Raw genomic sequence first — 16,266 nt, 5'->3', positions numbered from 1 at the left:
TTATTACTAGATTATTACCCACTATGCCGGGTGGGGCCATTCAGTTTTGGTGACAGGCTCCTGACTGTGGCCGGCCACTGTGTTCCATCCAGCTGGCCCAGTGAATGCTAACTCCAGTGGCTTTAGGCTATTAGCGGGCCAATCTGGAGGTTCCCCTGAAAGTTGTTCCCCTCACCGATGCTGCCAGATGTGGGCCCCGGGTCAGTTCGGAAGGGACTTCAAGTTTGGGGGCCTTAAGGAGAGCCTTATTACCCTCCATTTGTTCTCTCTCTTTCCTCTTCAGTCCCCAGGTTCTGCCGAGGACACAGAGGAACTGTGACATGGGAATGTGACCCTACTGACAGCTTCCTGTGTGCCAGGCTCTGTGATGGGTCCTTCAGGCCCTGTTTTTCTTCCAAGCCTCATAACAAACCTAGGAAATGGATCTTCCTATAATTTTCATTTGGTAGATGAGGCAACAGGTTCAGAGAAGGTAACAACTTATATGACTAGTAAGAGCCAGTCTGTTTCCAAAACCACTTTCCAGTCACACTGCACTGAGCCTTGAAAGTTCCAGATTTTCCTAAGTTCCTTAACGACACATCAAGTGTGAGCAGGGGTAAAGAGAAGAAAACAGAAATGGCACCATTTCTAGGGCACCTGAGGTAAGGCCAGGACACCAGGGATCTGGGCTCCTGGAAGGAATTTTCCCAGAGCTTATTAGTGGACAGGACAAGGGTCGCTGATGGTTATGCAACAGCTACGGTTCCCCCAGAGGGCTAACATCCATAATGGCAGTGACAGGGGATCCCTCAGCTCATTTAGATATTTGATAAGAGCTAAGAGAAATCATACCTTGGTCTGCGCTAAGGTTAGGCAGATAAGGTTAAAATGCTGAAGGCTAAAATTGCTTCGCTCCTGGGGGAATCATATCAGCTTCAGGTATTTGCCATGGTTATCTTGTGCTCATCAAAACTGTTGTTGGGAGTTATCTCCCTCTCTCTTTTTTTCCCCAAATGACCCAGATTTAATCATCAGAAGCAAACAAAATGGAGTGTTTATAAAAGAACACATCAGTGCCGTTTGCAAATGAGGCAGAGAGGGTCTATGGGCTTGTCTCCCCCAAAGATGCCCACAGTGGTTCTAGCTGTCTGTCCCCAAAAAAGAGAAGGTGGGAATCTGCTGGCTTTGTGAGCTCAAGTCTTCTTGCCTGTCACTCACTGCTGACCAGCATTAGGAGCCCGCATGCCCTTTCTGGTCACTGCCCTTTGTGCTATGGTTTGAGGCAACATTATCAACCTGTAGAACAGGACTGCTGTTGTCTACGGAGGTCTTTGCAATTTCTCAGTCAACGGCCACCAGATGCCCAGTTCTTCCGTGCCCTTCAGGGTAGCTGTCCCACCAAGTCTAACCCATGTCTCACAGTTCTCTTGTGGGTGGCTGGCCTTAAGGGAGGTAAGCATGAAGATTCTCTCTACCACATCTATTTACAAAAATCAAGTGATGCAAGAACTGTAGAGAAGAAGATGTAATCGTAGGGGAGATTCCATGTATTGAGTCTCTGAAAAGGGGAGTCAGTGAAAAGCTCTTCCAGAAGAGTTTTGGGGTAGGTTGTGCAACTGAACTTGAGGGAATATGGTCCAACAGAGTGCTTCCCATCCCCTTTGGTGTCACAGTACACAGAGAATACGATCATGTTTGAACCACACACCGGGGGACAAGGTAAAGACGTGTGGTGACTCCAAGCCAGAAGCCAAAGGCCAGGAAGCTCTGGAAGCTTCAGTCCCACTGCCAGCCCAAGAATCGAGGGACCAAGCCTGGGCACACTAAGGGGGACCTCTGTACTACTCAACGGGAGGGTCTGATGAAAATTCAGTGGAACCCAATCCTATTACCACTGATGTGGGTATTTCTCAGGCGGCTCAGAAACCAACACAACTATTTACGGTCTGGAGCAACGTCTTAGATCCTCTCTCTCTGGGCCCAGCCCCCATCCCAGTCTAATCTCCCAGCAATACAGAACTCCTGATGGTGAAGAAGGGTCATTTTGATGATACGTTATCAATCCTATTTCTCTCAAAGAGCCAGAATGCTAACACTGGGCTAGAAGAGCATATGAAGGATGAGAATTCGTCTCTGATTTACATCATTACCAGGCATTTCGTGTATAATCTCTTCTTTCCATGAAATTTTTGGAAGAAAGATGCTCTATTTTGAAATGTGATATACCAACAAAATGTCTCAGGATATAGCCTCTATTTTATTTCAGATATTCCCCCACTTTGCCACATCTTAGGTCTAATGTAAAATGTTGTTCTAAACATTTTTAAGTGGTCAATTTTTTATAATTTATCCTACCTTCAATTAAAGTTAGGATATAGCTAAATATCACAAAGATACATGATATTCTTGACTGCAGTCCAGAGAACCACTGCAAAAAAATAACCCACCATAAGGAAAAAGTGACTGAAACTTGCTTATATCTGCTTATCAAATTTAATTTAATAAGTGGTTTTGATATGACCCAGAAGTCCTACTCCTAGATTTATGTACCCAATAGCAATCTGTGCATAGACCTGCCAAAAGAATCATACAAGAATGTTTATAGCAGCTTTATTCGTAATAACTCCAAATTGGAAACCACCCATACGTCCATCAATAAGGGAATGGATAAATAAATTGTGCTACATTCGTATAATGGGATGCAACTCAGAAATAAAGACTACAGACCACTCATGACAATATAGATGAATCTCACAGACATTATGTTGAACAATAGAAGCCAGACACAAAAGGGTATGTATTGTATGACTTCACTTCTATGGTATTCAAGAACAGGGATCTGGAGTGGTTACCTCCAGGTGGAAAACCACGGACTGACTCGAAAGTGAACAAGGAACTTTCTGGACACATATTCTTAGCATGTGCTATGTCTTGATCTGAGTGGTGGTTACAAGAACGTCCACATATTTAAACATTGAGCAGCACACTCCAGATTGGTACATTTTATGCATTTATGTATATCTCCATAGAAGAAAAAAATGGGGGCGCCTGGGTGGCTCAGTCAGTTAAGCGTCTGACTTCAGCTCAGGTCATGGTCTCACGGTTCATGGGTTCAAGCCCCACGTCGGGCTCTGTGCTGACAGCCCGGAGCCTGGAGCCTGCTTCAGATTCTGTGTCTCCTCTCTGCCCCTCCTCTACTCACACTCTGTCTCTCTCTCTCTCGAATAAATAAACATTTAAAAGAAAAAAGAACAAAATGGATTTGACATGTGTTCAGTGCCTAGGAAAATTCCCCTAGTAGTGACCTAACTTTCCCTTATGTTAATAAGAATAATTAATAAATAAATAAAGCTAGAAGTTGAGCCCAGCAAGGCCAGGATGTTCTGGGAATGAACATTACATCAGAATCTGTTGAAAATACCACTGAGTGAAATCAGTAGATATTCCTCTGCTGATCTGCTCCATCCTGAAGTCTCACTGAGGGCTTATTCTACCCCTTCTGCCTTCTGCTTTCCCATTTTCTCTCTGGGGTTTGTTATGGGCTGAATGGTGTCTTCCAAAATTGATATGTTGAAGCCTTAACCCTCAATGTGACTGTATTTGGAGATAGGATCTTTAAAGAGGTAATTAAGTTTAAATGCAGTCATTAGGGTGGGTCCTAGTCTAATCTGACTGGTGTCCTGATAAGAAGAGATTTAGACCTAGACACACGCAGGGGAGAGACCTTGTGAAGACACGGGGAGAAGAAGAAGGCCATCTGCAAGCCGAGAAGAGAGGCCTCAGAGAAAAACCCTGCCAACATCTTGTAGGACTTCTAGCCTCCAAAACTGTGGGGAAATTAAAATCCATGTTTAAGCCACCCAATCTGTAGTACTCTGTTATGGCCACCCAAGCTAAGACAGCTTCTTGCCCTGGTTGAGACGACTCACATTCCTGTTCTTGCTTCCTGCCAGCCAAGTCTGCTTTCCCCAAGAATAAGCCTTGGCCTTATTCTTAATCTGTGCCCAGACCTCAATTCCAGAAGACACTTGGCATTCTGGACCCAGGGCATACTCCAGGAACAAACCACTGTAGACAAACACAGGAAGTCCAAGCCCATTTTCTGAAGGAAAGAAGAGGTACAGAAACAGAGTTTAACACACTCACAGTAATCCAAACAAACATGTCTCTATCTCCTTTGCTTCAAGTCTCTCCCAAAGAGAAGTCATTGTGATTTGAGGACGTGTTTTAAAAAAGAGAGAAGTCAAGGTGGCTCAGCTGGTTAAGCATCTGACTCTTGATTTTGGCTCAGGTCTTGATCCCAAGGTTCATACGGGATCGACCCCTGAGTCGGGCTCTGCGCTGATAGCACGGAGCCTGCTTGAGATCCTCTCTCTTGCTCTCACTCTGCCCCTCCCCTGCTCACAGGCTCTCTCTCTCTCTCTCTCTCTCTCTTTCAAAATAAATAAATAAAAATAAATAAAGAAAGAAAGAAAGAAGTGAGTGATCAAGCAGACAAAGACTAGAGCATCAAAGGGTTATGTTTTTTATGTTAATATTGTTAAAGCCACAAGAGATTGACTTCTTCCAGGAAGATGACTTCTTCCAGAGGTAGTTTTTTCCATTCCATTTGCTGAGTCCAACTAGAAATCTCAAACATTTGGTATAAAACCATGAAGGGTGTAAAGAAGAGGGAAGATGGGCTAGAGACCTTGGGACCCAAAGAATGACATGGTGGTGAGTTCCCTGGGCTTTCATTTTGCCTCATGTGTCCAGACATGTGGCCAAAGAAGCAGGCAACTGGGAAAACCCATGGGCACAGAAAAAAGAAAGCTTGCTCTCTCTAGCCAGAGGACCAGGAAAGGGTCAGCCTCGTCAGATTATCTTAAACAATAGCTGTTTTATTCCAGTCAAACACCCCAGAAACGCCTGTAGCCCTACTCCTGCCAGAAAAGGCCAAGTGGGGAGGCTAGAATTTTACCTCCACAGGCTGCAACAGGCTAACCGCCCCCCACTACATCGTGGCAGGGGGGAGGGTCAGAGAAGAGTAGGGAGCTGGAAATTCACCCCTCTGGGTAGTAACAACACCATCCAGCAACAGCAGAATGTACTTTTATTACAAGTGCCTACAGACCAGATATCAAGATAGACCATATCCCAGGCCACTAAAAATTCTTTTTTCAAGAAATTTTAAAGACTTGAAAATCACACCATAATGGAATCAAACTGGGATGCCTGGGTGGCTCAGTTAGGCATCCGACTTTGGCTCAGGTCATGATCTCATGGTTCATGGGTTTGAGCCTCACATAGGACTCTGTGCTGACAGCTCAGTGCCTGGAGCCTGCTTTGGATTCTGTGTCTCCTTCTCTCTCTGCCCCTCCCCTGCTTGCTCTCTGTCTCCATCTCTCAGAAATAAATAAATGTTGAATTTTTTAAATAATGGAATCAGGGGCACCTGGGTGGCTCAGTCGGTCAAGGGTCCACTCATGCTCTGTCTCTGTCTCTCCAAAATAAATAAACATGAAATTTTTTTTAAAATAATGGATTCAAATTATAAATCAATAACAGAAAGATAACAGGAAAATCTCCAAACATTTGGAAACAAAACAGCAGTGGATTGATATGTCTCCTTAGTGGATTGACCCTTTAATCATTATATAATCTCCTTACCTGTCTTTGTTAATTTTTTTTTGCTTTGAAGCCTATTTTATCTGATATTAATATAGTCCCTCCTCCTTTGATTGATGTTTGCATGATATATCTTTTTCCATTTTTCTCCTTTCCAACCTGCCTACATCATTATATTTGAAGTGGGTTTCTTACAGACAGCATACTGTTGAGTCATGTTTTGAAATTCTCTCCACCAGTCTTTCTTTTTTAACTGGCGCACTTAGACCATGTACCAACACTGAATGCTTTCCACTTAAGATTGGGAACAAGGCAAGGTTGTCCGCACCCACTATTCTGATTCAACACAGTGCTGCAAGTTCAAGCCAGTGTAGTAAAGCAGGGAAAGAAAGTAAAAGACATACAGATCAGAAAGGAAGAAATAAAACTGTCCCTATTTGCAGATGACATGATTGTCCACGTAAAAAATCTTAAGAATTTACCAAGAACTCCTAGAGCCAATAAAGGAATCCAATGAAGGTCACAGCATACAAAATAAACATGCAAAACTCAGTTGTATGTCTACATACTGGCAATGAACACGTGCACACTGAAATTAAAAATACTATACCACTTATAATTCTAAACAAACAAACAAAAAATGAAATACCTAGGTGTAAATCTAGCAAACCAGGCCTAAGATCTATATACTGGAAACTACACTGTGCTGATGAATGAAATCAAACAGGATCTCAGTAAATAAACATACATTGCTCATGGATTGGATGACTCAACAGAGTAAAGATATCAATTCTGCCCAAATTTAGATACAGGTTTCATGACATTTCTATCAAAATCCTAGAGAGATTTTTTGCACATGTAAAGAGTATCCCCAAATGCATATGAAAAGGTAAAGAGGTAGAATAGTTTTTTTTATAAAAAAGTGAAATAAGAACAATGTGGATTTCAAGACTTATTATGTCATAAGTAATATTATACAATCAGTAACCAAAACTGTGAGGCACTGAGAGAGGAATAGGCACAGTAAGCAATGACTAGAACAGGGAACCCAGAAGAAGACACACAAATATGCCCAAGTGACTTTGGATAGTGCTGCGAGTACTATTACTTAGAGTGGAGTCAGGGTAGCCTTTCCAACAAGTGGCAGTAGAGTAATTGGACGTCCAGACACAAGAAATGAACCCAAGCCTCTGTCTCACACCTTCTACAAAAACAAACTCAAAATGGACCAGAGACTTAAATGTAAAAATATAAAATGTTGGGGGGAAAAATAGAGGGAGATCTTTGAGATTAAGCGCTAAGCAAAGACTTTTTAGACTTAACACCAGAAACACAATTCACAAAAGAAAAATAGATAAATTGGATTTCATTAAAATGTAGAACTTTTGCACCACCAGCGACCACGTTAAGAGAATGAAAAGGCAAGCTAAAGATGGTGAGAAAATATTTGAAAACCACACATCCAACAAGGGACTACTCTCTCAAACATATAGTCTCAACATTCAGTGGTAAAAAAAACAAAAAAACAAACAAAAAAACTCATTAGAAAATGGGCGAAGAGGGGCACCCGGGGGGCTCAGTCGGTTAAGCATCCGACTTCAGCTCAGGTCATGATCTCTCAGTTCGTGAGTTCGAGCCCCGCGTCGGGCTCTGTGCTGACAGCTTGGAGCCTGGAGCCTGCTTTGGATTCTGTGTCTTCCTCTCTCTCTGACCCTCCCCCATTCGTGCTATGTCTCTCTCTGTCTCAAAAATAAATAAACATTAAAAAAAATGTTTTTTTAAAAAGAGAAAGAAAATGGGCAAAGAGACCAGGAAGCGATATTTCACAGAAGAGATATACAGATGACAAATAAGCGTATGAAAAGATGTTCAGCATCTTCTGCCATTGGGGAAATGGAAATTCAAACCACGACGAGGTATCACAACGCACTGATCAGGATAGCAAGGACGCAGCGAAACTGTACTACTCACGCATTGCTGGTGGGAGAGGGAAATGGTACAGCCACTTTGGAAAATGCTTTGGCAGCTTCTTAAAAAGAATAAACCTGCAACCACCACATGACTCAGCAATTGTGCTCCTGGGCATTTATCCCAGAGAAATGAAACACGTTCACACAAAAACCTGGCACAAATGTTTATAGCAGCTTTATTCATAATAGCCCCAAGCTGGAAAAAAAAAAAGATGCTTTTCAGTGGGTGACTAGTTGAACAAACTGTGCTGCACTCTTACCGTGGGATACTCGAGCAATAAAAGGAAATGAACTACTGATGCACATAACAACCTGGTTGAATCTCTAGAGAATCATGCTGCGTGACAGAATTCAATCCTATGCGTAACTCCATAGGTAACATGATTGAAAGGAGAAAATTATGGAGAACAGATTAACGGTTGGCATGGGTCAACAGGGAGGGAAGTGGATTTGGCCATAAAATTTCACCACGAGTGGGATCTTGTGCTGTCGGAAAGGTTCTGTAACTTGACTGTGTCACTGTCAGTATCTTGGTTGGGATGCTGTCCTAGTTTTGTAGCATGGTACCGTGGGGGGAAACTGGTGAGGGGTACATGGGATCTCTCTGTGTTGCTTCTTACAACAGCCTGCGAATCTGCCGTTATTTCAAAAAGTGTAATTTCAAACACGACCAAACAAAAATAAAGAACGAAAGAAAGAACAAAGAGAGAAAAAGGTCATGCCAACAGTACCAGGAGAAAATTCCCCGGATAGACTCTGGTTTGGCATGCTACTTGTCATCCTGGTGCATTTTATGAACCCAGTGTTTCTTAGAGTTTAGTTTGTAATCATCCAATATGGAGAGAAAGGGACTAAAACAAAGATATCAGTAGAGTGACCTTGTAACCTTGCTGCTCGGCGGATCCTTCCGTGGGGGTTGGAGGAGAGCTCTCGGTGGCACTCAAAGTCCATCCAGAAGAGATCCTTCCAGCTGTGTGTCGTCTTGTCCTTATAAACGTGCCACGAAGGAGAAGCTGATAGGATCCTGCTTTCTCTGTGCTCCTGATTCCCAGAAAGGAGGGAAGTATGGCATGGACACATTTCGAGATCTGAAAAGACACAGTCTCTATCTGGGATATTGGTCCCAGTGTCTAAGGAAAGGCTCCTTTCTTGCCCCACACGTGAGGACGTGAGCAGGACCTATCCTTGGCTTTGCAAAGAGGGAAGGTGACAGAGCAACACTCCAAGAAAAATGGCTAGAAATTCTACTATCAGCCTCTGACCTCTGACCTATGGCTTCAGTGCAGGACAACCGAATCCAGGAACAGATAAGGCACACCATAGTACCTCTTAAATTTTTCACTGAACGTGTGCCCCAGACACGGAGGAGAGGAAATACATACCCTCACACCCAGGGTGCAGCCTGAGACAATTCGCTACACACTAAAAATTTCTTTGAGGTTGTGTGTCTGCATAAGACTTCATATCTCTTTTGACGGAAGCTGGCCATTGCCTGCGTCCCCGCCTTTCCAGGAAACTACGAAAGTTCCTGCAGAAGTAAAGTAGGATTTCATAAGAACATGATGGATGGAGAAGAGAAAACCTATGGTGGCTGTGAAGATCCTGCCATGGATGTCATATCAATATCTTCGGATGGTCATGAGTTTGTTGTCAAAAGAGAACATGCACTAACATCCGGAACAATAAAAACCATGTCGAGTGGCCCTGGTCACTTTGCTGTGAATGAAACTAATGAAGTCCATTTTATTTTTTTTTTCATTATTTTTTTAATGCTTGTTTATTTTTGAGAGAGAGACAGAGCGCGAGTGGTGGAGGGGGCAGAGAGAGAGGGAGACACAGAGTCCAAAGCAGGCTCCAGGCTCCGAGCTGTCGGCACAGGGCCCGACGCGGGGCTTCAACCCACAAACCGTGAGACCATGACCTGAGCCAAAGTCAGACGCTTAACCAACTGAGCCACCTAGGCTCCCCCTAATGAAGTCAATTTTAGAGAGATCCCTTCACATGTGCTATCAAAAGTATGCATGTACTTTACCTACAAGGTTCGCTACACTAACAGCTTCACGGAGATTCCTGAATTCCCAATTGCACCTGAAATTGCACTGGAACTGCTGGTGGCTGAGAACTTTCTAGATTGTTAAATAAAATAAATTATTTTAAAAAAGACTTCATATCTATTTTATCATTGTAAAAAATAATGTGCTTAATTACTCACCATCATGCAACCTGAACCTTCAGGAAAACGGCCATGTTCAACTCACGGCTTTAGGCTTAACGGTCATGTCGTGCTGTGGCTGAGGGTCTGGGCTTGGGAAGCACTCCATCTGGATTCAAATCCTACCTCTAGGGCAAGTTCCTAATTCTTTTGTGGCTCAGTTTCCTTATCTACATAATGAGGATTTACAGCAGTGCCTACTTCGGAGCAGTGAGTTGAGAAGGTTAAAAAAGTTAATATGCATCAAATACTTGGTACACGCATCCGATAAATGTTAGTTTTGGGGCGCCCAGGTGGCTCAGTCGGTTAAATGTCCAACTCCAGCTCAGGTCATGATCTTGCGGTTTGTGAGCTCGAGCCCCGCGTCGGGCTCTGCATCGACAGCTCGGAGCCTGGAGCCTCCTTCGGATTCTGTGTCTCCCTCTCTCTCTGCCCCTCCCCAACTCGTGCTCTGTCTCTCTCTCCCCCTCTCAGAAAACAATAAACATTACAAAAAAAAAAAAAGGTAGCTTTTATCATTATGAGTTACCCTCGGTATTTTACCCCCGTTCCTAAATCCCACTCCAAAAGCAGTAGATAACACGGCAAAGATAAACTTGTAAGGTAAAAAACCTGGGGAATTATTGTTGTTTCAAAGTAGTGGAGTTAGAGATACAGCAATATGTTTTTGTTGTATGGGCAAGAAAGTTTGGGCACAGACTTGTACTACAGTCACTTTAGAGTGAGATTTCTAAATCTGTTCTGTACTTAAACCCATCTCCCTTTCTTCACCAAGCCGGCGAAACTTTGTGTTCCACGAAGCATGGAATAACATAAACGGGAATACACAGAGTTTGGGCCCCATAGTTTTGGGGGTCAACACCATCCGTACACGCTCCGCTTTTTATAAACAGATGAATACTACGTTTGGACAATGGTGACACTCTCCACGTCCTCCACAGCGGCTACTTTGTTGGTTACGTTTGGGAAATCTGCAAGGCTGTGGAGAACGTGAACAGGGCTCAAATGCGGCCCTTCTGTGGCAGGCTCTGAGTTGGAATGCGGTACAACGAGAAGCTTCTGAAGCTCGCCCAAGTTAAACACGGGGTTTGTCACACACACGGCAGTGACATAAAACGGGTGCGTGATGGTGCCCCTGCTTTTTCCGCAGCATGAGACCCGAGCCCAACCCTCCGAGCGAGGGTCTGCGAGATCTGTGCTGGGGGTGGCTGCTCTACTGAGTTGCCTTTTAACCAAATACCCTCCGAAGCCAGAATCCTTCTTTGTGTGCGGGGAACTGTCACCGGCTGTGCTCTGTTTCCACTGAGGGCAGGACAGGAGGAAGTAGAATGGATCAAACAGCACAGACAGGAGTTAGCGTAGATACAAGAGAAAACATTCCGACTGTGAGAATTATCAAACAGTCAGGGAGAGCTATGTAGGGCACTATAGAACCCTCTTCTCTGAATATCTTTTTGAGAATCCTCAGCATGGGCTGAGGGGAGAAAGCTGGCTCTGAATCAGTGATTGGAGGCCAACATTTCACAAAATGGGGTACCCGTTGACAAACTCCTGATTTTCTGAAATCTTGGTGGAAAATGAAAGGCCCTTCAGACTAAAAAGTGTACCTCCTGCTCCCCTAATCTTGATTAATAGCTTTCCTTTTTAAAATGTAAACACTGCCCACGTGCTCACATACATCAGCCGTTCCTAACAGTAGAAATCTCCAGAATCGGATAATCTCCTAAAACCCAACCAGGATGCTTCACCCCAGGGAACGAAGGTGTAGCGAACCCAGAAAAAGGTCTGGGTCCACCCAGGACTATCCACTGAGGTGGGTGCCGGGAAAGAACAGGGGGTGATGAAGTCAGGATCAAAGGGAACAGGAAGACCGTAAAATCACCCACCTTCTTCATGGTTTTATCCAAGTTTCTATCAATCTATACAACGACTGAGGAGCACTGAAAATCCTCCTCTTGCCCATCGCTGGCTCCACGCTATGAATTCCAAGCTGGGAAGATTGCCAAGGCGCCTTCTGGACTCACCATTCTCTGATTCCGGGATGCCTCTGTTTCCCAAAATGCCACATAGTCTGTCTTCCAAAGAAGCTCAGAGTCCCAAGGGGGAGGATCCCTGGGCAAAGACAAAAATGGAGCCATTACCAATACATGGGGTTAAGCCACCAGAGAGGGAGTGGAACTTTTAGGAGGAAAATAAAGAGACCACATATAATTTATTAACAATAGCTGACACTTATGGAGAACTTAATATGCGCCAGGAAAATATTCCAAGTGCTTTGTATGTGTTATCTCACTTAATCCTCACGACACTGTATTGTCCCCATTCTAGAAAACTGGGTGAGGAAACCATGCCACCAAGAGGTTCGGAGTCATTCCAAGTCTCCCAGCTGATAGGCAGAGGGGCTGGGCATGGTGGTCATTAAACTCCGTGGAATGTGCTGGATGGGTGTCCCTTTTCTCTTTCTTGAGTCACATCTTTGGTTCTCTCTTCACTCATCTTTTCCACTGAGCTTGTGGGGGGAGACTGGATGTGTCATGATTGTCGCCAAAGGAGCCCCAGGAAAGAAAACAAGGAGTGAGAAGTTTAGACCAGATCTGAGAGTCAGGAAAGAAGTCCTTGTTCCTCTCAGTCACTTCCTCCCCCCGTAGTAGAAGGAGTAAGATCAAAAGGGCCAAAATTCTTGCTGCCACTTCCCTCTCCATGCCCATCACAGACCATCCTCCCTCATGCTGAGCCAGAACAAAGCTGTAAAATCTTGGTCAACACAGTACAGGAATTGGTGATCGAAATGATTTTTTTTTTTTTTCTATTCTTGACCTGACACACAGTCTGCTTTCTTTTACCGCATCTCAAACCCACTTATAACTCGGGCATAACACCAGCACAGCAGAACTAACTGGTAAATCACAACATCCACAAAGGTATGACCAGCGGGTCACATGCAGTCACTTCTTCAGTCCTTAATGCATCCATTGATAATGATCAAAGATAATCCATTGATAATGTTCAAAGAGCAGCCCCTTGTGCTCCCTGGGTCAATTAATGATAGAGCCAAGAGAAAACACCTGTGCAAAGACAAGGGGGTGCTGGAGAAGGAGTGGCGGGGGTGGGGGCAGGGGAGGATCTTGGCCTCCGGCTGGTATTGGGTACCACTCCTGAACCCAGGCTGGGATGGGGAGCAGAGCCTTTGCGAGAGCTTTCCCAGCCTCATTCCAGTCCACAAAGCAGCCACAGGATCCTGTCACCAGCCAGAGGCACAATGTCTGGGACCCTACCCCAGGGAACTCTTCCCCCTTTCCAAATACAGTGTTCCCTTTTTTAATTAAAATTCATTCAGCCCCAGTGAAACCAAGCTCAGTTTCCACCCGCCTCTTTTTTACTCTTCTTACCTCCCCAACTCGAGAAGAAAAATAATTCTAATGAGCCAAAGAGCGTCTGCCCACAGGAAATGTTTGCATGGCCGACGGAGTCGAATTGGTGTGCAAAATGAGTTCACAGAAGTGTCTGAGAAGTAATTCTAGACATTGGGGAGGAAAAGTTTCAGAAGAATGAAGACTCTACAGGGACAGATGGAGAAGACAGCAAAGGGATTTGGCAACCACCCTTGGCCACAGCGGACAGAGCAGGATTCTCCCTTTCTCTGTCTTCCTTGAAGGAAACTGGTGCCCTAGATGCTGATTGCACTTCTTGGGTGGACAAAGCAGAACAGTTGTGTTCATTTCTTTGCCTTTCAACTATTTCCCCTCAAGGAAACATGTTAATAGAGCAATGGTAGGTGGGTTTGAAGTTTATTTTGTGTTTTTTAAAGTGGCCAGCTAGCTATATATGCTACATGTGGGGATTTCATTCTAAGTTCACCTTCTCACATCAAGTCCAGAATAGTAGCAGTAGAGCTTTTCGGGGGGTGGGGAGGGGGGAGACATTTTTTCACACTTAGGATACAATTTAAATAAAACTGCAGAAAAGGCAAATGGCGGGGGAAGAGTTACCATGACTCTGGCAAGATGTTTACTATGAGGAAAAGAGACATGAGCAGGAACCCACAAAAGGGCCAAGGAAGATCGTGAAAGAAAAAAGAATAGGATCTGAACATTGGGATCCACCATTTATTCATTCCTCCTCTTAAAAAAAAAAATTTTTTTTAATGTTCATTTACTTTTGAGAGAGAAAGAGTAGAAGCAGGGGAGGGGCAGAGACAGAGAGAAGGAGACACAGAATCCAAAGCAGGCTCCTGACTCCGCGCTGTTAGGTCAGAGCCCAATGTGGGGCTTGAACCCACGAACCATGTGATAATGACCTGAGCCTAAGTCAGATGCTTAACTGACTAAACCACCTAAGTGCTCTTCATTCCTTCTTCTATCTCTTCCATTCGCAAGGTTGAATCAAGATAATCTGGTAAGTAGGGGCGCCTGGGTGGCTCAGTCAGTTGAGCGTCCAACTTTGGCTCAGGTCACGATCTCGCGGTATGTGAGTTCAAGCCCCACATCGGGCTTGTGCTGACCACTCAGAGCCTGGAGCCTGCTTCGGATTCTGTGTCTCACTCTCTCTCTGCCCCTCCCCTGCTTGCACTCTGTCTTTCTCTGTCTCAAAAATAAATAAAATATGAGGGGCGCCTGGGTGGCTCAGTCGGTTGAGCGGCCGACTTCGGCTCAGGTCATGATCTTGCGGTCCATGAGTTCGAGCCCCGCGTCGGGCTCTGTGCTGACAGCTCAGAGCCAGGAGCCTGTTTCAGATTCTGTGTCTCCCTCTCTCTGACCCTCCCTGTTCATGCTCTGTCTCTCCCTGTCTCAAAAACAAATAAAATGTTTAAAAAATTTTTTTTCAAATAATAATAAATAAAACATGAAAAAAAAATTAAAAAAAAGATAATCTGGTAAGTAAAATAGCCCAATATTAATGTTTTAACTACGTGGGACCTGGTACTCCATCATCACCATCATCACCATCATCATCATCACCATCATCACCTTCTACATTCAAGTGCTTATTTGCTAATACGGCCCATAGTTTCTGCCATGATAACTTGGAGCTATTTAAAAAAAAAAAAAGGAAACATTTCTGGGGGAATCACAGGAGATGCTTCTGGGCTAGCCCTTGCCTGACTCTGATGAAAGTCACTGATGGGATGGAGAATATTTAGAATTTATGAGAAGACTTGAAGAGAGCTACTCCAGAAGAAAATACCATTTGGTACCAACTCTGGTGCTTGTGGGTAGGGTTCTATTTTGATGTCCTGGATTTCAGATAAAATGTTTCTTACAAAGTAGCCGTCAAGCAACTTCCATGGGTTTACAGTTTGGGGGAGCAGAAAGCCACAAAAGAGGGTCTTGACATGATCTGGGGGCTTCAAGAATGTAAAAAGATGTACATATTCAGTAATGCTTGGCTCTTGAATGGAAGAAGGGACAGACTTGGGATTCCGGGGAAAAGAGAGAACCCTGGCAGGCAATAAAAGTTGAATTTCTGAAGTTCACACAGGGGTCTTATACATCTTACATGTATACAAAGACATTGAGTTTCTCACTGTTAATTTCTTAACCTATCTAAAACAAACACTTAATGAGAAAGAAAACCTATATAAACAAAATTTCTTTTGGAGTAGCCCAATAAAGAAAGAACTGTACATTTAATAGCTGCACATGAATGAACTGGTAATCATTAAAAGGAAAGATAAGAAAAAGACCCCCCCAAAGAGGGGGGAATTCTAGATAAAGAGCCATATTTCCTACAAACAAGTATGCAAACAAAACAGACCAGGCAAAAAGCACTAGAGAAAAAGGGGAGGAAGCTGAACAATGGCTTTATTGATTTAAGACATGTGGATTTCATTAGGAAAGCTGAATGCATAAAAATGGGTTGTGATATCTGAAACGAGGCAAGGAGCAAAATTAGGTCACAGAGCTCCTCGGACAAAACGAATGATGAATCTTTATTAGGTAATTGGACTCGAAGGTAGGAAGTAAAAAAAAGAACTCTTTTCTTCCCCAACCCCCTTCGGATAGTTTTTGAGCCTTCAAAGGTAAGTCTACATGTCGAACTGAAATGGCAAATCCCAGAGCCCCGCTCTCTGACCCAGCATCTGCACTGCCAAAGAACCCCTGAGCCAGAAACTAGAGATTCCCCAGGAAAAACACACACACCGATATGGAAATAAATAATAAAGAGATCAAAGCAATGCATGTAAGATGTCCCAATGGCCCCAACACAAAGCTTCAGCTGAATTTGAAAGTAATAAAGTAGCAATAATATTTTTTCACTTGAATAGACATTTTCCTCTTAAGAGCTTATAACCCACAGTAGCCTATACGAAGTTGATACGCTATTCATATGGGAGTCTCATTTTAATAACAATGACACAGAAGCGACAATCACTGAACCGTTCAGATGAGACACAAATACATAGAAAGTGTGATGGGAATCCTTTTGCAGAAAACCTCTGAAATCCAATTTTGACGCTTTGGTTTGGCATGCTGAATCAAAAAAAAAATTTTTAAT

General features: G+C 43.8%; 1 protein-coding gene across 1 annotated transcript; it reads left to right on the top strand.

The window, feature by feature from the left end:
• Positions 1-8,223: 8,223 nt before the first annotated feature.
• On the top strand, positions 8,224-9,698 carry LOC106987182 (elongin-C-like). The gene is made up of 2 exons (XM_015085423.3): positions 8,224-9,295; positions 9,521-9,698. Exons 1-2 carry the CDS (start codon positions 9,119-9,121, stop codon positions 9,695-9,697), a joined length of 354 nt encoding a protein of 117 aa, XP_014940909.1. The 5' UTR covers positions 8,224-9,118; the 3' UTR covers position 9,698.
• The last annotated feature ends 6,568 nt before the right edge of the window (positions 9,699-16,266 follow it).

This window comes from Acinonyx jubatus, chromosome B2 (genome assembly GCF_027475565.1).
Source record: "Acinonyx jubatus isolate Ajub_Pintada_27869175 chromosome B2, VMU_Ajub_asm_v1.0, whole genome shotgun sequence".
NCBI classification, from domain to species: domain Eukaryota; kingdom Metazoa; phylum Chordata; class Mammalia; order Carnivora; family Felidae; genus Acinonyx; species Acinonyx jubatus.
The sequence above is the reverse complement of the archived record's forward strand: the minus strand, read 5'-3'. Positions and strand labels throughout refer to the sequence as shown.